This window comes from Tenebrio molitor, chromosome X (assembly GCF_963966145.1).
Source record: "Tenebrio molitor chromosome X, icTenMoli1.1, whole genome shotgun sequence".
Lineage (NCBI taxonomy): Eukaryota > Metazoa > Arthropoda > Insecta > Coleoptera > Tenebrionidae > Tenebrio > Tenebrio molitor.
This window is the reverse complement of record NC_091055.1, coordinates 4323928-4348670: the sequence shown is the minus strand read 5'-3', so window position 1 is coordinate 4348670 and position 24743 is coordinate 4323928. Positions and strand designations below refer to the sequence as shown.

Genomic DNA, 24743 nt, shown 5'->3' with positions numbered 1-24743 from the left:
CAGTGTAATCGATGATGCCACTACACAAAGTTAGAATATGTTTCAGTAACAAAGCAAACAGACAACGTATCGTTGTAACACGAAAAACTTTTAGCCGACCTATATTGATAGTTCTAACGGAAGGCTACATTAGAAGTAAGTACCTGTCAGCTTAGCTGTCATGACAAAGTCCTGAAATCCACGCAATTTTTCCGTACTTGCAGTTATTTTCCGTAATTTGGAAAAACAGAGATCGTTGAAATTTAACGGGTCGAGTTACGAAAATTGCATCACGTAGAAAATGGGTAACTAGAATTGTAATAAAAAAAAACAAGAGTAGTTGTTACATATATTTTCTACCAACACATTGCCCTGCAGTACACTGTAGAATCAACATGCAATAACTTGTTAATAATTAACAGAAAATTGGATTTATGGTCTTTAAAATTGACAAGATTGGTTTTACCATGATATGTCCATGTTTTAAATGATCTCATAGAAAACAACCGTCTACATGCAACATTCTTGGCCACGGTTATCATATTACAGGTTTACAGAATAAAATATATAACAGATACAACAAGTACAAATAGATATCCTGTATGTCTAATGGTCGTGTAATTGGTACAAATAACATTGATGCAACAGTAAATATAATGTAAAGATAATTAAGAAATCGATACAATTTAGTCAGTTGATCACGATTGCTATAACAATAACTCTATATTACATTTGAATATAGTCATTTTACCTTAAAAACAGTATTTGTCAATAGATGATTTATCACCGTGCATTATATGTTTACATCATGACATTTAGAAATATAGTGGCCGCAGTTTTTTATCAAAATGTGGATATACACGTGTGAATTTTTCTCAATTTGAGGAATATTATCGGTTGACATTTGCCGACTCTAAACCTACTTTACAGAAACCTTTCTGTTGCGAATTCGAATTGCGGCGGGAAATAAACGGGTGATCAATACGCCGAGTTTACATTTATAAAACACTAGTTATCGGTACCGGTGTCAATGTAAAATTATTGAATTCTCAAAAATATCGATTCAGGTGTCAACAGTAAATTGTTATGGTGTAATGTCAACGTGTACAGATATTCATTATTTGTCAATTGTTCCATTGTGAATCAACAATTATTTCATACATACAACAATAACATGTCTATAATATTATTTGATTTGATGAACACAATAAAGATAATTATGGAAATGTAGTGTAGAACCAAAAATTTATAAATATTTTATTGTGAATAAAAGGTTGGTTATTTCTAGTATAAAATGACACGAATTTTTACAAGGACTCAAAGAAAGATTTTAAGTTGTAATAAACTTTATTGATCACAATATTCAAATATTGACATTTCATATTGGTTTTTGATAATAAACGATTTCATATGAAGTGCTCGACTAGATTTAATGGAAATAAGTGTGTTATATAAGAAATATTGTAAACTATTTTGAATCTTTGCCAGAATTTACGGTTAGATAATAATTACAAATTGACGGAATTTGTTATATTTCCACCTATATCACAGATTCTAGAGTTAATACTTAGGTATATAAATATGCTATAATTCTACAACTAACACCGACAGACAACAACGAATCACGACGATTAATTATGTATAGTGATAAAATATTATTTACGCTTTTTTAATTGGTGTATAGTGAGAATTCACTTTATAGTTTTTTAGCATTCATTAATTTTACTCATTTATTTTTTGATCGTTCATGTCTGGCCACACAACACCCATACTCACCTGACCGAGTGTTTTTTCAAATGTTACTGTGCCGAAAAATATTTTTGATTTTGTCTTTCCTGAGTTTGTGCTGCACTTAAATCGATTCGTATTGTTACTTGTTTGCGGTATGAATTGAATCGCGGTGAATATGAGTGATGCTCAGTAGTCACGTAAATAGAATATTCAATTTAAATACAAGCTTAAATCACCTGTGTAATTGGTCAGTAAATAATTAGAGCGCTTGACCAGGATCAAACCTTTAATGCAATTATTTCGTTATTAATTTGATCGCTGTTAAGCTTCCGGTACTTAACTCAGGTAATGACGACGGATTAAAGTGAGTTAAAGTAGCATATATGTGTCAGTTTGTAGATGTGCGTGCGAAAAACCCCGCCGTCAGTACTATAACATTATTTAACACTAGGACTATTATATGTACTTTTCTAAATACTAAACGTTGTCGGAAGATCATAACAGTATTATACTTTACACAATCGAGATCAACAGAATATTTGCCAAAAATACACTAAACATGACTGTTTTAAACCCGACGTTCACACCAAAATTCTAAAAAGAATCTTGACAACTCCAGATGCTGTCTTTTGGTTAATATTTAGTATATTTTCGACAGCTTTAACATCCATCTCCTATCATATGTGGATTATATAGTATCTTAATGGTGAGTATTACTAGTCGACCACCGTCCATTCAGATATTTTTAACATTTATCTAATTCGAGCAATTCGAATTTTTAATTTGCTCTAGTAACGATTAACTTCGTAAATTACACAAGTTACGATTAGTACAAAATAAATACAAAGTAAATATGTAATTGGTACTTTGGCCGCCACATTAATTTGGCTACATATATGTATATTCTACGTTTAGTTTCAATCTCTTTGAATTTTACAACCGATTGAGTGACATCTAGGCTGTATTTTCTAAAAGGAATAATTCATACCATCAATTAAACAGCAACTGGACTCCATTAATTGAATTTCATAGGCCCACATTTTGTAAACTATCCTTTGGATAATAACGACAATTTATAAATATTATTTGTCTCAGAAAGCCTTCAACACATAGGTAATTAGTTTTTACATCTGATAAAAGAAATATTTGTTTCACTCTCACTCAATAGACCGGACTCGGATCGAAAAACCACAGACCATGTTTAATAATTTTAGTACAACATCAAAGTTTTGCAATTTTTGCATTTTCGTCGTCATTATTAGCAAAGTGTTCAGTTTCCATTTTGACAGTGATGGTTTTTTCAAAATTTCTAGTCCGATAAAATTAGCACGATGCTAGGCCCCGACCGAAACTAGTGCAACTGTGAATATTAAATTTGCAAAAATATTTATCTATATCCATCTAATAAAAAATATCGCCAAATAAACCACGCAAATCTTTTTCACCCTAAAATTTTGTCAAATCACAAACAGATTTTGGCATTTTCGCTATACAATATTATATACTCGTACATAAAAATCAGTTTCCTTAAATCTACAATATCAATCTAATTACAACACCTATTCGTCATGAAAATTCATTCAAAATGGCGGCATTTAAATTTAGTGCTGTATCAAAATTGAATACAAAATGATCAAAGTTATCTTTACGAGTTTGGAGTCAAATTAGAAAGTCTGTTACGATTGTACTGTAATTTGTCAAAGAATCATCCTGTGTAGAGATTTTCAACTTAAACTGGTGGAAAAGTGAAACTCCCTTCTAATTTCAGTAATGCTCCATTAGCTGTTTGTTATCGTTATTATTATTGTGGCCTTCAATAATGTCTATATTATGATTAGAGGTGGTTTGTGTAATGTCTACGTTTTACGTAATGATTTTAATTTTAAAATAACGTTTTATCTTGTCATGTGTGCTCTTTTACGATTCTAAATATACCGAAACGTTATCTTGAAGTTTAATTTTCGTAGGAAGATAACTGTGGTCATTCTGGGCTAATTAAGTACAACACATCACAAATCGGTACCGAATTAGAGACACTTTGTTAAATTAATTGCAACTAGTCCATAGTGGTTAATTAAATTTACATCGATCATTAAACAATGTATCACCATTCGGTATAATTAAGTCAACACATGGTATCTCTACAAAGTACAAATTTTTGCCCAAAATATTATGTGGAATGAGAAAAAAGATGTAAACACAAATAACGAAAGAAAAATATTTTCTTTTGTGAAACTGAACATATAATGCAGCAGTTTTTGATGTAGTTTGCGCATTATCTCTGTGTCTGATGTAATCGGTAGTTAGAAGTACATTGGTTGGTTTTGTAGTCGATGACGTAAATCATTATTTGTGAAAAAATCTATTGACACGGCGTTTTTGAATGGAGCACAAATTGGCACAGTTCAAACGAAATGAGTTCTGTGCGGCTTGTTTTATTTGTAATATTGAACATTTAGAAGAATATTGAATATTTTATTGCAAATAATTGTACTCGTGGGAGATATCAATATGTCAAAATGGAAGATGGTATTGCCTTTTGGCAATTTAATAAAATAAATTTTGATACGACGCTGTAATTTCTAAAATGAGTAAGTGTTCGTTTTATTTCATATAGTCACAGATAATTAGGACGACGAACACAACATAGTAATCCCATATTCTTATATAATGAATTTCTTCGACGTTTATTGGTCCACTGACTTGTAAGGTCCTCTGTTAGAGCAATTGATTTCTCTGTAAAAAGAAGCATTAATCAATAACACAAATTTGCAGAGTGTATCGTTTTTTCATCAGCTAATATGTATCTACGTAATCGTTTCTATTAATTATGAAGGTGTGTTTGTTGGATGTCGACGCACAAATGGACCAAGAAAAAGAATTCTCCAATCGTGCGTTCCAAGATTTACCGCAGATACTGCAATAGAGCCGATAATAGCGTTTTTCTGTTTGAAAGTCATAAATTACAGGAATGAAGCGAGTTCGCGTCGATATTAGGATAAGGTTACTCGGACTATGAGGGCTTTCGTTCCCTCCTCCTGTGTTTCCGGTAGCAATGTAACGGAAAAGGAATTTGAGCGGCATCTGTAGTGTACTTCCGAAACTAGCGGCGCTCGGCAATTCAGGCTTTCACAACTGATTTATATCGCCCTTATTACAGCATCTAATAATCAATTTTAACGGAGGAAAGTATTTTACCCAAATTATTTTCTTGTTTGGGCATGTATTCTTGCATTTCCTTCAACAGCTTCGAAATTTCCTGCGAATCTTTTGAAATACTGCACAATTCTTCTTGATTGAAGTCTGGTGTTATTTGTTTACATAAAAGAATTTGACTTATGACGTTTCCCAAATTCGAAGGCCCGGCTCTGTTATCTGAAATAGAACGTTTATTCAAAGAGGAAAAGTGGTCTGGTCCGATTTACCGTAGTATCCGGACATATCCATGGGAATGATTTGAACTAGTCGGTGGCACTTGGTGAGTTCACGAAGGAATAATTGCGACATGAAGAAGAGAAGAACGAGGTGCGGGTTGTCGGCTGGAATTCCCTCGGCGACGGCGCTGTAAAAATCACAGTAAACGACAAATTCCTACTTTAATAATTATACATATGGCAAGAGAAGATAACAGAAAATTAGACAATGGCAAATGATTTTCTCGCCACCTAAAAACACAAAAAGCTTACACTTGAAGTGTTCATACAATAGTCAAAACAACGGCTCTACAAAACCTCATTAGCAAAGTGTGTCAACAATGGCTTTCGCGGCAAGAATCAGGTTTTGTACCTCGTGCTCATAATACAAAAACACCTCTGCAACATTTTCACTCAAATAACCTAAACCAACAGAAATCTGTAAATCCACACCAGATAAAAGCAAAATTTGTTGAAGGTTTAATATTGCCCCGGACGAAGCGATACTGACGTTAAGTAGCATTCAGCTTCGACGTGTATTCAGCTTTGTTCCACGTGTAAGTTTGAAAGCTTAAAAGTTGTCGATGATTGAAAGTTCGAAAGTGATTTGCAAAATTTTAATTGAGATTTTCAAAGCTTCAAGGCGACGTTCCAGTTAACTATTATTCTATCAGTTTAGATTATTCAAATCGAGAATGAGGCAGGAATTCTTTTTTCAAAGAAACTGCACGAGCTAAATGCGCACAGAACGTAACTGCACCCCGGATTAGATGACTTAATTGATCAGTTTTATTTATTTAGGAAAATTCAATCTTGTTTTTCAATTTTCACCGAGTAAACAATACATTTCGACTTCCAACTTGTTGCAATGAAACAAAAATCCGACTATATCTCTCATATATCTCTTTTAAAATTGGAAAAAAAGATGTCGGAGGGGTTTTCTGTTGCTTTAGTCAAAACCATGAGCTTTGTTGGTATCTGAAGAGAAAACGTCACGTCAGGAGAAGATTTGATTTTAAACTACAACAAGATTTCGTAAAGTAGACTTCGAGTGATGAGTTGTGTTAAGGAAAAAGTTTGGAGGAGAGAAGTGAAGGTGAAAATAGAAAAAATAAACAAAGGAGTTGTTGTGGTTGAGCAACGAAACTACTAAGCACGAACAATTGAAAGACTTGAAGGTTAGTAAACTGCAACAGATCGCATGAGATTAAAATGCTTTGAGATCATGACGATACTGGTGAAAACAAAGGAAATTGCTTCCGCTGAAAATGCACCTTAATTGATGCCTTTTTGATTAACTTGTAATTAATTGGGGAATGAAATTGTTCCATTGCACAGAGTAAATTCGTTGTTGGGTGTGTAGGTCAGAGGAGACGAATTACGGCCGTTCCATCAAATGACGAGGAACTAATGCTATAGTCCGCTTGGACTGTCTTTGTAGGAAATCGAAAAAAAAATTGTGATCTATTCGGCCATAAAATAGCGAGATTTGTAAAAATAATAATTCAATGCGCGGAGTCTGAACCGGTGTAATTTGATCTCCTATTTTTGAGCTCCTTGAAAAGGTTTCTCTGAAAAGACTCATCTAATTTAAGTACAAGTCTAATCCTTTATTCGATATTTTACATGCCGGATATAACAGAATCGTTCTCCTATCATAGCTCAAAGCTATCTACAATTCATTGCAAATATATCTTGGGGAGATTGGGAAACTTCCCCCAAAATTCTCGTTGGCTTAGTTAGTTATTGTTGATTTTGTATCAAGCACGGGGACCGAGACTCTTATATTTACATATTCATTTTAGTGTTTAAGTGTTTAATTTTCGTAGCAAGGAAGCGTTCCGTGGGAACCTAGAAATACTGTCTAATTGAAAAAAGTCAATTAAATTCAGAAAACGAGCTGGCTGTATTAATCCTTGTTTCATTGCGGTTCATCGATTCTACAAAGCCAAACAGAAAAGCAATATTTAATTAACTCGCATGAATATGCTTTGTCCTGGCAGACAATGAAATACGATATCGCATAAATGAATTTGGTCATTATTTAGTTGTAAATTTATTTACACTTGCAAAAATCGTCGTATTGGGAGCCTTTATGCGTGTCTGTTCACAAACGGAATCCACTCGCCACTTATTTGCTAATTAATCTGCAAGAGTTAATTAGGTAATATGAATTCAAGCAACAGAGAATAAACATGCCACAACTGCTAAGCAAGAATCGAGAGCCCTTTCCTAAATTACTGGTCGTAAAAGCAAACCGAAATTAGAGAGAATATTATCATCATAAAAAAATTCAAAGGACTTTGATTAAAACAGGATTGATATATTCCAGCTAGTCGTAATTACAAGAGAGTCGGTGTTATTACATATTTTTATTCCATATTCATTTTAGTAATAAGTTAATTGTTGTTCTTCGTGCTTATGTTTCGTGTTTCGCATTTCTGTCGACTTCGTCTGTAATTATTCACTCTACGTCACCTCAGGTACTTGTAAACTTCGAAAAAGTCAAGTGACGAATGGCAACGCTAACAATAGTTTCGGAAGTTTCAGCAAGTGAAATTTAGTGACACATTTGACTAAAATGTCACGGCTACGACACGAATAAAAAAATACTATAAAAATATGCGAATCAAACTATTACAAGGTCCACCTGTAGTGGTAGCGAAAGTTTTACGACTTTTCCACCGTTGAAATGATTTTCGGTGATCTGATTTGAATTTTTCGTTGTTATGTTTACAATTGCATGAAACGTTAACATATAAAGTGCTTGGAGGGTCGCGTGTCGCCCTTACTGGAGATAAAATATTGAGATCTCCGGTTTGTGGGTTATAAGCAAATTTAGGCAATAAGTAAGTTTCTTGCATGTTTAACTTCAATCGTTTTAATCACTGTAACTTTATTTTTAAACGGTGTGTTTCTTCTTCCGTATCGTAATATTTCCGCAACCGGTACAAAATTAAAATTTATTTCGTAGCCCCGAATTCGCACCCGACTTGTGCTAACCTGATGCAAAATTATCATCACCTGTCCGAACGTGTGTTTCGGTGTGGCCCAATTATCTAAACAAATTAAATCGTCCAAATGGACAACGCCACTCACTCGTTGTTTTGCTGCAGCCCTCGAAGAATATTTCTCGGTGAATTTTGTTGGCAACGTTTTTATTTGTAATTAGATCCATTGCCATCCGTGTAATGCGAAAACGACTGAGGCTTGAAAAGGGGGTTGTAATAAACTTAAAAGGTAGTGAAATATACGGAGAGAATATTTGGGGCGATCTGATTGATAGCTCGAATGTGTTCAGTTTTCAACGGGAAGTTAAAAGCCTTCGGGTTCAAAAATTCCAATTTAGCTGGTCCCATTTCCACACAAAACTATTCTGTCATTTCAATCATACTTTAACAACTTCAATTACCAACAGTCATGATTTAAACTTTTTATGAAGCTCGAACTTCATTTAACCCTTCCGTTTCAAATATGTAGCTATTTCTTTTCTGGTTTTATCGTTCGTTGAAGTTTCAAATAAACTTTTCGAGAGCCATGCTTCCGACTTTATCGAGCTCTAACTTACTTATTTACATATTACAATCTGCTCGACTCTTTCAAAATGTATTTTAGGGGCGAAATCTTAGAATTCGTCTATTGTCGATTAATTCCATCGAACGAGGAGGGGGTGTTTTTGACAAATGATAAACAACAACGATAAAGTAACCCTTATGCAAATGAGAAACAGTATGGCTATAAAGTCAGGCTATTGCAAGTATAAAGCCTGTCTGTGTTTGTCAGATTGTAAATCAAACATGACCGAACAAATTCATTGCTATGACGTGATCATGAGTCCCACGTCCTTTCAAGAACACACCAATTATTGCCCAACGACGAACCGACACAACAAACATCCAAACCACCCTCATCGAATCTTTGTTTGCGTGATTCCAGCTTTAAACTTATTCAAACCATGCGATTTTTATCTATTCAAACGATTTCAAAGATGCTGTTCATTTTAAGTCCGTTAGAAAAAAAAATACAAAACAGTCTCGATATAGATATTGGCAAAAAAGCTGCACAACAATTTTCACCCGAATGCTTTATTCGCGATCGTTGTGAAACAACAACTTGACTTAAACCTAAAATTGCGTGATACTTTCAACGAGGTAAATGTAAGTGGGGAAAAATAATGCCTGATTTAGGGTTATTTATCGTTCCAAGCTTACTGAAAATATTTCCCTATAAAAACATGGCATCTGATATATAGCGCTCGTCGAGCAAAATTTAATGCAAATAAATCTATCTGGACCAAAATTACACAAACATTGTCATAATTTTTTTCAATCGTATCAAAACATTTCTGGGTCGAGAAATACGTGAGAAAAAAGCGTAAAACGATATAAATTTTCCTTAAAATGTATCAGAAATCGGGTTTAGGGTTTGCGGAGGTACTTTTGTGGCTTTGTGTAACTCGTCTTGTGAGGATATAAATTTTATTTTGGAAAATTTTGAGTTGTTAAGCTGTTTGTGTTACATAAATGTATACAATGGTGGAATAAATGGAGAGATTGTGTAACAAATATCAGCAACACGTATTAAATATTTGTGGATTTGTGTCGGCGCCCCTGTTTGTTGGATGTTTTGAACAGGTTAAATGTGAATAATGACCGGAGGTTGAAGGGGGGCAGTAGGTACGGTGGCACACCGGGTGCTCTTCTAATTCATCGTGACGTACTCAATATGTCGCTTATGTATCCATCCGAAATCCGTGATGGTTCTTTATAGATCAATCGCCGTCCAGAAGACGGAGAAATCTCGCATTTCAGCTGATTTTATTCGATTCGGGACGCTTCGGCCGACTTATTCCGTATCAATATTATATGGGAAGTGGATATTTCAGCAAACTTTCCGCTAATTTAATTGGGGCCTCGCCGTCACGCGGCAACAATCCAAAGTTGTCTTTAAAATTTTCAATTATTTTCAAAATTATTTATTGGCCAAGTTTCGAGTACATTCGAAGCGGCGCTTAAAGTTCAAGGTTTTTCCTCCGTATTTCATACGAAATTAAAACGATAATTCGAAATTAAAACACTTACCTGCGTAGTTGGGGCAGAATTAATTGGCTGGTATGCTTGCAGGCCTCAACGCAACTTCGTCGTAATTTTCTGATCTTCTCCCGTAATTCAGGACAATCCCTTGTCTGTCCGATGTGAATTAGTAGATCTCTGAATAAAGCCACTTGTCCATTTATATCAATGATCAGCTGGAACCACACAAAATATTATTGTAGTTCACTCCGTGCCAAATTCTCTGACATTACTCAAACTAAACAAGGGTGCTCGAGACGACGCTCTCGACCGGCCAGGGTGAGACCGGTTTTATTTTGTGAAACCGTCGAAACAGCCCTGCCATATTTGATCACGTCAGTTCACTTTCGATAGGACCTAGTTTGTAGATGATAAAATTCATTTAAATGCATTAATCACCCCGAGAGGCGAAAGCTTCTCGACACACCACCACACGCCCACCGAATATTTTACAAAGCTCGAAAGCACTCATCATTATTTTATGACACCAGTTTCAGGTAAATCTACACATCACATAACCCTTGAAGTGTACGACGTGCCGACCCCTCGCAACAAAAATTTACAAACGCTCCACTAAAACAAATCGCACTTGCAACATTTCAAACTCAATTCAGAGCTTCTGATAAACTTTAATACAGGATTAGTCATGTAAGATGACGAGCCTGACCAGGTAAAAACCCAAAATACATTTGACAAAGCATACATTGTGTTTTGGTATTTAAAAATTAAATCAGGTATTCTATTAATTTGAAAGATATACCTATCTGTCATTGCATTTTTCGTTCATATTTAGTATTTGAAAAAGTTTTAGAAGAATGACAGAACCGATATGATCCTACTTTTATCATTTTTAGGCTGACGTTAAAAGCAGTCAATGTTTTATGTGCATTATGATAATGCCGGACAATGTAATTGGATCGAGATTGCTTTATAAATTGTATTTTGGGTTGCATCTTTACCTGGTCAGGCTCGTCATCTTACGTGAATAATAATCCTGTATATTACAACAAATTTAATTTCGTTGAATTTCAGATTACACGTTTGCGTAATTTTTCTCACTTCTTGGTGAAGCACTTAAGTGCTTCGAACACCAACTTCCAAAGGATTAGTTTAATAGCGATTTCCGCCATGGATGTGTACTTACCATTTTGTTGTTTGTATTCTCGTTTGGTTACCACCATTTTACAGACCTCGTGAAAGGTTTTGTCTTTAATCTAAAGCCCCGTTTTCGCTATTTTCGTCTTTCCAGGGAAAGTAAACAAATCACATAATCTTTTAAAGAGCCCTCCTGCTTTTATTGTTTAGGTAGGCATTACTGCTCTTATGGACTGTATGCGTTGTGTCATCTAAGAATCGACTTAATTTAATGTTTCGTCTCAAATGTGAGCGCGTTCCGACAAAAATTATTCTTGTCGTCTTAAGAACGACTTAACTCGCAGAACCCCACCCATAACAAGACGCCGTTGATCTGGTACGTATTAAAAACTTTAAAAGCACACGAAAATTTACGTCTACGTCTCTTCCCCCACTTTCACTCATCCTTTAAACCCCCCTTTATTTGTGGAAAATATACTAATTTTAATTAAGCTCCCGTGACTGAATCAAACTTCGTCACGTGAATTACATCGGAAAACGATCTTGATAAATCGGTAATTAAAATGGAACTGCATTCGACTGAATTTTAACAGTATAGTCTTTAAAGAATCACAGTTTAATAAATGAAAAGCACTCCCATTAACACTGTCAGATGCTTTAAGTAGTCGTAAATTTTTGGAGCGAGATAATTTATCGATTGAGAAAGAGAACTTGGTTGTATCTTGAACGGGTTAAACATTGACCGGTGGAGAAATTAGCTTTGGATTCTGTTACCTAGGTGAAGGATGTATTGGGTAATCTGTGCAATTGTTGACATTGATGTACGACGGCGAAGAAGGGGTCGTTTTGTCCGGAAGTGAAAAATAGAAATCAAGAGGTGTGACTAAAAAATAAATGAAATAAACACAAACGTTAGAGGTAATTCAGATTTAATTTGAAAGTCGTAAGTACGGCAAAGAAGGTTTAAAATTTACTTTACATATTTAACTAGTTGTGTTGGGGGCCTTTGGGGCGCTGCGAAACATAAAATACGGTGAAGCATCAAGACGCCTATCGCGTGTAAAGATATGCCTAAGGCTTTTCACTTCGCTGCTTTCAACCCCTGAAAGTTAAAATGAACGAATATAAAAAATCTATAGTGGACAATATTACATGTGTGACTGGAGGAACACGTGTACGTGGAGATAACAAGTCACACAGTCAATTTCGACCGCCACCCACCCAGTAAATATATATTTTTGCAGAAACACACAAAAATAATGACCCCGAGAAAATAAACGTGTAAACCGATACCTTCAAGCAATAAACTTTCGGTGGGAAAATATTGTTTCAGGATCATTCTTATCTCTTACCTTATCTAATACAGCATTAAGTTCAGATCTCCTTTACACAAATTGTAATACCGACCGTAGAATATAGCTCCAGAGGTGGCTCCCCAAAGCTATCGTATAACTAATGAGAACATCCAAGAATTCCCCTTGTGTCCAAAAATGTTCCCGATGGTACCGCACGTGCACACATATACACTCGTACTTTTTTGATAACTCAATCTGCACGGACAAAATGAAAAGATCGGACGATTAAAATTTAACATCTTGTAAAAGCGTTTAACTCCCCATAAACAATATTAAACCACGAGAAGAACATAATGGAATTTTATAAGTCCATTATCTTTTAATTGCGACTGGGCCGTAAAAGTAAAAGTTTCGAATTCACGTGGAAATCAATTAAACAATTTCTGCGGGGAGATGTGACCTGAGTGCTAAAAACAGTTTTATGAAAAATGGAACCTTGTTTACTTTTTCGATGAAATCAATAAGACAATATGCTTTATATGCAATAGCGGGAACGCTAAAGCCTCAGAGGATAAACTTAAAAGAGACAGCATGACGTTAACACTAAACACAATCAAGCCCGAGTTGCTTCCGAGCATTTTTATTATTAACGAAAGTGATTCAGAAGTAACCGTCGATTAAAGTAACACGTCATTTATTGACTGGTTTTTAAATTTTATTTCTCGGAAATTTTCTGTTTGCATTTGTCTCTTACGTACTCAACGTGACGCGTAATCACCGCCATTAGCTTGTTCTTTGATTAATGAAGCTGTCAGTGCGGACTGCAACAGTCTTAAAAATTTACTCGCTGCATTTTTATAAAGAATCCGCCACAAATTGATCAACGATATCGCCAAAATCATGTTTATGTGGAATTTATTTGCATTTCTTAAGATTCAAACTCCGACGTTAACTAAGTTCGGATTTTGCAAGAGTCAAATTCCGTCCTCGTGCCCGAAGCATTTTAGTCCTTTAGATTTGGACATATCGTCTTTCGCAAACCAAGCATCGTTCACCCTTCCGGTTTATTTTCAAACTTTCTGTTGCCCGACCCTCACTAAATCAAACATTGTGAGAAAAAAGAATAAGTCTCTTAAAGTCCCTCTCAACACTTGTAAATTTAATTAGCAATTTATCACGTTGCAGAAGGGTCCTTTTTATACAAATATTGGAATCGATTTTATTTATTGTTTTTCGTACTTCTGCTTATTTGTTCTAGAGGCGTTTGGTATTTATTTCATGCACAGATTTCATCTTTCTTTCGATTTCTCATTTTACTCATTAACTGGTCATGTGAACGTACAAGTTTCGGTAAAATTTCTTCCACAAGAAATTTCCAGTTGTGAATGCGAATTTTCCTCTATTTATTCGACAATTTTTCGTGCGTAACATACTAATATGTTTGTCTTTAATGTCAGATATTAGAGAAATATCATTTAATTTGTTCCAAAACCATACATACCTTATCCCCAGAGGCAACGGAGAAGAGATCGCGATGTTCATTTCCGTTTGTCCTCCCCTTTGCTATCTTTGCACACGCTATTTTTTGTGTACATTTAGTTAAGTAATATCTTTCTGCTACATTTTTAAATATTAATGTACCTTTTTATTCGCATTACGCATGGGAAACCTCCTAAAAATAGAATGAAGCTACGACTGAAAGAATATTAAAAAAATTACAAAGATGTTACTGTACGCTACAAACAACATCGTTGTAAGTTTTTCAAAATTGAACTTTTCCACAGACAAAAATCACACTTCTCTCGTGTTACGGGAACATGTCAGTTGCTCGACAAAAATTTCCAAGAGACAAAGTTTTACTTTTAACTTATCACCAAAGAGGATTAAAAGTATTTTCTACTTCTCAGCTTTTCTATCATCCGATTCTCCCCGAACTGCGACAGTTTATGAATCTTGCTCAGATATCGGTAATTATTTTCATCAAGAAAGAAAAAGAACTTTAACTATTATTTCAGCCAATTATCTCTTGAGAGCATTGCGCCTGAGAGTTCACCCCCCATTTTTGTATGAATAAGGTCATTAGTTTGCTAACCTCCTAAAATTGCTTGTTTGAAATCATTGTTAAGGGAGTTTACGTTTAAACTTAGGAAATATCATTTAATCGTGTTACGTGTGTTTCCCACTCATTTAACTGTTTCTTGTTTCCATCATGTTGATAATGAAATTATAAATATGGTTCTGATTGCATTGGTTGCCGTTCAGTTTCAATATTCAAAGGCTGTATTTCGGTTTCATTAAACCAAGCTCACACGTAATGCTAAAGTAGGCTATTTCGAACAGTTTCAAATTAGTTCGCAGCTAAAAAACATCTTTAAATTTTTAAATAAAAAAAACACCCAATTTTAGCCAACACGGATTGTGCCTCGTCGAAAGCTTTTTCCGGTGTTACAATTTTAATGCCACTTATACCCGCTGAACCCGTTTGATTAATACTTAATCATTGCTAACGGCTTAAATAATACAAATTGTCGAAACAACCCCGAGCAATTCTCCGACACTATTTTTGTTAGCGTTATTAACATTATTTCATTCGGAAAATCCTGTTGCGTAATGACACCTTCGAAAAATCAAACCTGTTAAATTTCAAACGGGAACGGGTTGAAAAGGTCCATAAAAAATTTAAACTACCGCAACCCGTTATGCGTTTACCATCAAAACCCCCACAAACATTATGACAAACATTGCACCAAATTTAAATTTGAAATTGCAGGTGAAAACATCCCGTTTTGCTCAGATGTTTTTAACTTTCCACTGACCACTGTGTTGCACAAAAAAATCAACGTGTATAACTGGTTGCGGCGTGTTCGTGCATTTTTAAAATTTATATCAACAAATGCAACATGTTTTTGGGGTGAAACGTGTACACGAGAGTTATGGCAACACTATCTGATTCGGGTGTTAAATCTGAAAATGTGAAAGTGAAAATAGTGAAATTTGATGGGAGTTTCCGGTAAGTTAGATATGCTACGTAACAGGATAACAAATATACGACGGTGCGACATGCAAAGTATAACAGTAACACTGTAACATTAAGAAAAAGCAAACAACGTAGTTTTGTAAAAAAATATGTGGACATTAAAAATGTGTGCGTTAGGGAAAGACTTAAATGCGAAAAAAGAAAATAATAACAAAGTCGGTTTATATTGGAAAAAGGGAAAAAATCGTTTTGTTGGAGATTGTTGCAGACAGTGTAGAATGATGGAGTTTTGATGTGGAAATCTAAATCAGCGTTTTAATTGGTACGGTGTAATGAAACTGATCCAATTAACGCCACAAGAAATTTGAAATGTGTTTAATGCAGTCAGCTCGAAGAATTGAACGAGTGGCTTTTTAAAAGTAGCCGATAAAATTTCAAAAGCTACGTTGGTGATACGAAAATAAAAGGATTTGCGGTAAAGTGTTTTTAGTTTGAGAAAGTCGCCCCGATTCATACAAATGAGAGAGTCTAGTAAAATTTTATTATAAATATTTGAGATTTAGCATTGTGGGGTGCGTGCAGCGCATAAATGCGGTGTGATTTGTTGGAAAACGCAGCAACGAACGTGTGTGAAATGTAAGTCATGCAAAAACAAAAGACATGTAGAAAGGAAAATTGGACAAGAAGAAAAACACACCACATTGAGGTTGTTGTCGGATTCGTGATGAGACATGCCGGTTGATTTCGATCAAGTAATGTCACACTCAATAAACGGCATGATAAAGTCGGTGGCGGCGTAACCGAGGCCCGAACTCTCGACTCGCGTTACGTTTCATACACCTTGTCAGACTGAGCTCTGTGTAGTAAGTTATGTATAACAGTCATTTTGTCGCGCACTCGAAAACTTGAACCGAGTTCAACCGTGGAACGCCACTGCACACGAACGCGAAGGAGTACGCTAATTGCAGGAAAATTCGCCGCCGTTCCGGGTGCCGTCAACGCTAAAATAAATCTCACTTTTAACCCGGAACAGAGATTATGACGCTTAAAAAAGCATATTCTTACACACGAGCCATATTTATATTTATGTTCATTATTATATATTTCTACCGTATTTTATTGTCCTTTTATTTACTACATTCGGGTTTACCACTATTCTCAGCTGTTATTTTTATCGTACAATATAAAGCTTAATTCCCAACGAATGTGCTCTAAACACCACATTTTTCTACGAAATTGACAATTATTATTATTATAAAAAAGCCAGGGTACAGCATCGAGGCCGGATTTATTTAACACTGCGGATATTTCTCTCAAGTAATGATAATTCCTTTGAAAGCACTAATTTTTACATACTTTTTACAGAACATCGACACTAGATTATCATTAATTGTTTATCTAAGTTAAACTTTATTAAATATTATGTAATTATATTACAGGCACGATGTTTTAATAATAATCATAATAATAATAGTAATCATCATCATCATCATCATCAATATTGTTGCAGGAAAAAATATCCTAATTACAAGAATAATATGTACAAGATACGATAATAAAATAGTTATTGAGTACAGTTTTTTGCCTTGATTTTGTTTGTCTTTTTTTTTTTCATTGCATCAAACGTTAATTATTTTACTATAGTTATTGTTACTTGGACTAGCGTACATTTCGGCTTGTTTTAATTTAAAATGTACAATCGGATAGCAAAAAAACTGGTACAGTATGTTACTATAGACACTTCCAAAACTGACATTTTTGATTGAGTTTTGGAAGTGTCTAAAGCAATACCTCGTACCAGTTTTTTTTGCTATCCGATGGTACCTATGCAACGTGTTTCACGTAAGAGTACGAGCCTGACGAAGTCTAAATGCAACACAAAATACATTTGACAATGGGAACTAGATTCATTAAAAATTATAAATTACTCTTTTGGACATCCCTAATTAACACAATTGCTGGGAAGCTTTTCAGAAAATGTGTGAACAAGGGAAATCTAAAAAACTTCATGGATATTCAAACTCTTTTTTGTCAAAATATGATTTATTAATCCTAGTTACTCATGAAAATTGAATATTGGGTTGCATTTTGAGTTCGTCAGGCTCGTGCTTTTACATGAAACACGTTGTATACACTAATGATTTTACAATGAACCTAAATCAGAATTATTTAATCCAATAATTTATTGTTTTCGATGATCTACAATGTTTTTAATTCCTCAAATGAAATTTTGTCCCTTGAAATTAGAATTTATTATTTGACTAAGTCGTAGTTCAAGTAAATGCTTGCAAAATTGTAAAAGCCACAAGCTTTGCATATTTTTTTAACAATCTGTTTTTCCCACAAACCAGAAAAATTTACGCCCAATATTTAAATAATGTCATATTGAAGACTGAGTTCAGTGATAAATTTTTGCTTCACAATACGCCCTCGTTTGCGGATACAAATGTGTATTTTTTTATGATACAGGCCAAACCTGAGTGGGTATGACTTTCTGCTTGTAATATAAGGATCAATATAATTCCCATGTTTATGATACGCTAAAAAACGAAAAATCTTGAAAAATAACATTGAAAGTATGTTTTTACATGAAATATTATCTTAAATCATTTATAGGTATATTTCTATTTTCGTTTAATTCTAAACTAAATCGTATATTTTGCATTATTTTCAGTTGTTTTAATATATATTTTATTACCCTTTTATAGTGCGAATATATTAAATTGAAATAAATAAGTTACAATGTTGTTTGTCAAGTTCCTACATGTTTTCTAATTGATATAAGCATTGTCCTTGAAATATCTACCGTTCAAAAAAACCTATATTAAGTCAAGTGTTAAGTGTTTGCTTTTGTTTCCGTGTGGCCGCTTTATCAGCTGTCAAGCCGTAGATGTCAAACGTCATTTATTCTGCGAACAAGCAGGCGTGCATGACTTCTTTCTTTCTGGTTTTATTAATGCGACACGATGATTTTTCCTTTAAATAACAGATTATATTACAGTGAAATATCAAAACACGCCAATTAAAAAGACGATCTGCGTTTGTTTTGATTTTTTGAACGATTGTTACTTTTGACATGATAAAATAACACAGAATACGTAATGAATTATACCGTGCAATCAACAATTATTTAGATCAAAGACGGCTTTGACATTTTGGCCGTATGTCGAAAGGTGTCTGGAATGCACGGAAATATTTCTGGTTGCATATACCTGTTTCAATTTAAATTTGGAAATTTTTACCGAAACTCGACCAAACAGGCAACAGCGCTGTATGTCAATTCTTCATTATTGAAAACACCATTACGAAAGAAAGATGAATCTTTTATGTTCTTAGTAAAAACCATTTTTGCGTTAAAATTTGTTTCATAGCGACAGTTGTTTGACGTTTATTAGCTGAGTTAGCAAAGATACGAAAAATCTGACACTGTCAAAGTCATTATTAAGCATTCACGATTGTTTCAAATTCGGACTATCTATTAAAATTTGACATTTTAGTTGGCTGTATTGTGATTTGTCACAATAAAAAAACAAGACGAGTATTTAAAAACGGAACGTCAAATGACAGAACCTGACGCCAATCTAACAAAACCTATCTTGGCCTGCTGGGTGTTTAAAACAATCGTGAACGTCCTTTATATTTTACTTGTATTATTGTGAAAAATATCTGTTTCGTCTCTCGTAGTCGTAATGTTTTTGTAAATTTAAAATGATGTGTCTAAATCCTCGAGTAGCAAATGAAACTAAAATTTATTTGTGACAATACTCTTGTAGTACATTAATTTAACAGCTGTGTTAGCAGTGTGTTAAATTTTAACTTCACTGCGATACAATTCCACCGGGAAAACTGCAATACATAACGTTATTTAGCGATATTGATGGCTTGCCTTCGCCACAACGTCACTAACACAAATGGCCTCCACAAGAACGACCTTTTTGTGCATTTCCACAAGCAAATCCATCGCTCTTCACCCGCTTACTGCTATTGTTGCGTAAAACACATTATTGATTGTTATTACAGTAGCACATATATTGTCAGTAGTGTTCTAGTTATACTACAAAAGCTAAATAATTATAACATTAATTGATCATATTTTGTAAATGCATTCATGTAACGTAATCAAGTTCCCGATAACTTATTGAAACAATTGGAAAGTGCATACAGCATGTGAAGTAAAATGGGTAATAAACAATTACGTAGATATAAACGTAAAAGGAAAGAGCAAAATGGCTGCCACCTACAAGCTCCTTGCTAACTTTGTAATGTCAATCTATAAAAAATATTTTATAGCAGTATAAAATTTGGTAGCATTGTCTCAGCAACAGAAGTAGAATGATAAAAATTTGTTTCATCGATGCTTATTAAAAGCGCCACAGAAAACTATGTAATATATGCCTTGAGAGTTTATAATTTGAAATATAAACAAAAAAAGTTTATGTTCTATAATCGTGGTGTTGTGAGTTCGTAAAAACTTCAGTCAAGTTAAATGCAATTTAAAGTTAATTCCACATAATGAAGAAAAATACATCGACGTACACTTCTAATAAGATTGATTATGTTAAACAAGCATTTTTATCGTGTTTCAAAAGAAACAGCGCGTTTTCTCGTGTTGCAGTTAGAATAATAATCTCAGATTTTTCTATATTCCAGTTCCTTTAAGAAGAAGAAAAATATAAGTACTAATGAATCAACGTTTACCTGTTGATTTTGGTTAAATCTGCGTAAACTAAATAAAATTCTCCTACATTGAAAACATTTTCGTGAATCTGTAATAATAACTGGCTGATTTTTTCCAATTTCAGCAGTTCTGATAAAGGGATGAATAATGTAGAAACAACGGTCGCAGGAGGTAAAATTTTTACGTAGAACATAGTTCATTTATACTAGTTAATTTCCAACGGAACAAACCGTAACAATATCTCAACAATTTTGCAGGCGCAGGAAGAAAGAATGAAACAAGCTTTCTTTTCTTTCTTATAAATTAAACCCTCGTGGCAACAGAAACAAAGGTCTTCGTAGCCTTTTATCTCGATTTTTCCCCTAATATAAAAAACTATATTGAAAAGTGATTGAAAATGTCCGATTAACAGTACACAAAGTTTTATATTGTCGTGTTCACCATCGAAGACGGTTTGGTTTATTCAGAAGCTTTTCGCATTAAAAATGTCTAAATTTAAAGGCCAAAGATGTAAGTGCCGTCGTCTTTAGAGTATTACTTTTGTTTACTGTTTTATGAAAAAGAATAAAAAGTAATATTACACACAAATTAAAAACTCTTTTAAATGATAATTAAATTCATGAAAACAGGTAGTGCAAATAAAAAACAAAATAAAATGGGATGAGAAGCTTAATTTAACTTTAATTAGTGAGTTTCACAATGCACAATATACAAAGTTAAATGAAATTTTTATCAAGTTTTGTACACAAAAATATGGAGGAGTAAACAATAAGAAAAATAAACAGTCAAACAACGCCATCTTTGAAAACATTTTAATGTCATAATGTGGATTCGAATACGATTTAGGCTCCAGCAGTATACAGAGTGGACACACAAAAATTAATTGTATTAAATGTAATAAACTAAAATTCACACCCTTTTATTTTTGTGTTGTTGATTTATAAATCAATGTTTACTTTATTAAATTATGAAAAACAACGAAGTTGAAGTTTTTCCACCCGATCAATAAACTACATACGTTATGTTAAACATTATTTGGGGTTAACACAAGGCAAGAGACAACATTTTGGTTTGATGCAATGTAAATATAATAAAGTTGTAATATTTAACGCCGCGATTAAACACAACTCATATTTTATCCTGTGCATTAAATTTTCTTGTGGTACCAACGTAAAATTAGTCGTCTAAGGACGCTTATTTTACTTTGACCTTATACGAAATCATAACTATTGCAACGTTCTTCAAACACGAAAAGTCAAGTGATCTTTTTATTTGTGATCATTTTATTGTATTTTCATTTTGATGCCTTATCGATTTAATAATGACTTCATGCTCAACTAAACTGACACACGCATTTGATTATTTATCAACGCAAATTAATTTAAAATTATAACAACTATTGTGCAATGGATTCTATCAACTGAGCAACTGAGCGTTTTATATCGAGCGTCTAAATAAAAATCTGATCTAGAGTGCTTTTCATAAATTTTGTTTATTTTTTGTATGCTGTAGCTTATGAAACCTTGTAGCTGTCAGTGTTGTCAAATTTCACCTCCAATTTGTGCAACTGGCTTTTTTCATTTTGTACTCTGTTTTTATTAAAAAAGTCTTCGTTCAAAACTCACTGATATCCAAGTATTACAAAATAGTTTATTCGGCTGAAAGGAGACACAATATTGAGTGGTTTGTCGCTTAGCTAAATGTGACATATTATGCTGGACGTGCGTTCGTAGAATTTTCAGGAGCACTCTTGATCAGATTTTTATTTAGACAGTCGACAGCTGAACAATAAGAATGACAGTGGCAACGATGTTATTATTTAATAATATTAGAGAAAGTAGGGAACTTTTTTAATTAACGAAATGTATAAAAATTGAATTCATAATAATAATTTCTCTGTCATTGTACATTTTACAATAGTGAACAGTTATTATTAAATTGCAAAAAGCAATATCATAGGTGTAGCAAAAAGGTAACCTGTCTTAAAAGAACTGCGATGCTCACAATATTGGAATTCGTTTATAAGTTTTGCTTCACGATTTAATAAGAAATTCTTCGGATCATGGAAAAATACCTGAGCCTAATCAAAAAATGTCTATAAGCTTAGATTTGAAAAAAACAATCAAATAATCTCGGAGTAATTGCATTTTCTATTCGGGCTCCTTCTCCACAGCTAATTTACTTTTATTATTGATTCGAATAAAAACCATGTATAAAGACTTATTGAAAGAGACCGAGTCACCGAAGAGATAATCATTATCGGTTAATGCGTATTGAACACAGCAGATAAATTTGCTTTCCAATTTAACAATCGTTTTAGTTCAGAGAAAATTGAACAGGTTATTCCTTCATATTTCATTACTTCATGCTGTATCATTTAAATATTTTATGAGATAAGGGTATAAAAGCTATAGTCGGTTAAATATCGTTTTAGTAAATGACACAAACAAACTTTAATCGTTATAATTTTCGTGGGGACAATCGCAAACGTGTACTTTTATTCAGCCTCGATATTATCTCGAGAAACAGTAATTCCGAAATGAAGAAAATATTGAAATTGTCTTAGAAGAATTTTATTATATTTATCAATTACGCTTAATTGCATTTTGATGAGTCCACATTTTAATAATAAACGAGCCAAAGCTTTTGTCAAGAGAAAACACTAAAATCTAAAATTCACTGACGGATATTGTCCTGGATTGTCCACATCCGCTTTATTAAATTTTTCCTTGAATAAACATAAAAATGTGAATATCAAATTTATGACAAGTAATAAATTGAATGCTTTAGTCATAACTTAATTTGTTTCTCTTTGTTGATATGAATAAGCATATTTTGATATATGACTCCTTAATTCGATGAAACATTCTTTCATTCCACATCTTTTTATTTAAGTCTGCAACTGTATACAGTAAGTGGTTTCATTTTATTTCCACAAGAGCTAGTCAGTCGGAAAATAATTATCATCCGTTTCAGCGACTCAACAAATAAGCGAATTTTATTGCCCCGTGCGTAAAACTGGTTGTAAGGATTGATAAGATATGTGTAAGACGGGCAGCTTTCAGATACATTTAATGCGAGAGCTTGGTGTGTGCCTCTTTTCGACATATCCATTACGTTTAATAATTTAGATACACGAATATATTAAAGAAGAATGCAATTATGGTAATTTTATAGATGGTCGCTCTCTTCTTTATCTTATTATGCGATCTCATAGTGGCACCGTTTCTCGTAATTATCTCCCCCAAGATACTATTACCATTTTTTATACAGAACGAAAATTCATGAAAACAAAAGCGCGAATTAAATACCTCTCGCTTATTTATGTTCAAGAATCGATAAGCGAGACACTTAGAAAAAACAATTCGTTTCAAACTAGCTAATTAGAAACGATATTGTACATGTTGCTTCGATATGCGTGACCTGAAGCAACTAGTTGGTAATAATTGATCCGATTGATCAAATTTATTTTCATATTCGTTTCCTGAGATACATAACCGGGAAAGTGGTATATAACTAAATATATAAACTTTCCCGGTTATATACCTAACTTGATCAAAAATAACATCAAAATTTACAATTAATTAATGTTTTTTAAGACTTTGCCCGAACGAACACGAAAAACGTCATTTCAGGCATTCGGGGGGTTTTAATCGCTCGGCTAACGCCTCGTGCTTCAAATTTCGGCCTCATACCTGAAAAGTAATCTAACAGTGTTACTCATATGAAAATAACTACACTGACCGGCACAAAAAACGACTCACTTTGAATTTTATTAATATCGCGCGTTCAAATGAAATCCTGGGCTGGGAAGGCATTGGAAACCCTCAATTGTTGTGCTTTTTTAAAGTGTAGATTAATTGGAGCATGTTGACAGCTAACCTAAAATTTAGAGCCAAAAGATTTTTCTTTTTTTTTTCTTTCTTTGCAATGTTTTACATCAAAAATAGAATAACGTAACGATTCCTATTCTTGAAGCAAATATCTAAGGGTACCCTTTGCTGAAAACAAACATGTTCAATTATGTCCCGATTAAACATAAACAAATGTCATTCGTGTCACACGGCAGGAAATTCAAACTTTACACTGTTCTAAACGGTTTAATTTTTCCAACGCCTACTCAGCCCAGGATTTCATTTGAACGCCCGATATAATTAAGTAATTCATTGCCTTAGAAAATGTTTTTAATATCATGTTGTATTGATAAGTGTTATTTAAGTTATTCTTTGCTAAATAATATCCGACACACAAAACATTAAACACAGCAAATAAAATTTTAATTAAAAAAAAAAATAATTTTTCAGAAAAAAATGTGTTATGAAAAATTGCCAAAATTTGAACAGCATTTGAATTACGAGTAGTATCTCGTATTGTCACATTAAATCTTTTAACACGTAAATCAACCGAGAAAAACACAACGTGGAAGTAACGCAAATTTTCTAATTATTTATTTAAACAAAACAATTCGGTTGCCATGGTGACCATAGCACTCCCGATTATTGA

The 24743-nt window shown here is 33.7% G+C and overlaps 1 protein-coding gene across 2 annotated transcripts in view; it reads right to left on the bottom strand.

Annotated features, from left to right (window-relative positions):
- Positions 1-316: 316 nt before the first annotated feature.
- Positions 317-24743, bottom strand: part of dcma (decima) — a 28552-nt gene continuing 4125 nt past the window's right edge. Inside the window, exons 1-5 of one of the 2 annotated variants that reach the window (XM_069061107.1) lie at positions 16260-16400; positions 10205-10371; positions 5136-5272; positions 4909-5085; positions 317-4446 (exon numbers count right to left, since the gene is read on the bottom strand). In XM_069061107.1, the coding sequence (XP_068917208.1) occupies positions 4328-4446; positions 4909-5085; positions 5136-5272; positions 10205-10371; positions 16260-16295 (636 nt within the window). In that variant the 5' untranslated portion in view covers positions 16296-16400 and the 3' untranslated portion in view covers positions 317-4327. Of the gene's footprint in view, positions 4447-4908; positions 5086-5135; positions 5273-10204; positions 10372-16259; positions 16401-24743 lie in introns of those variants that run through there. The other variant, XM_069061106.1, reaches the window with a different exon arrangement.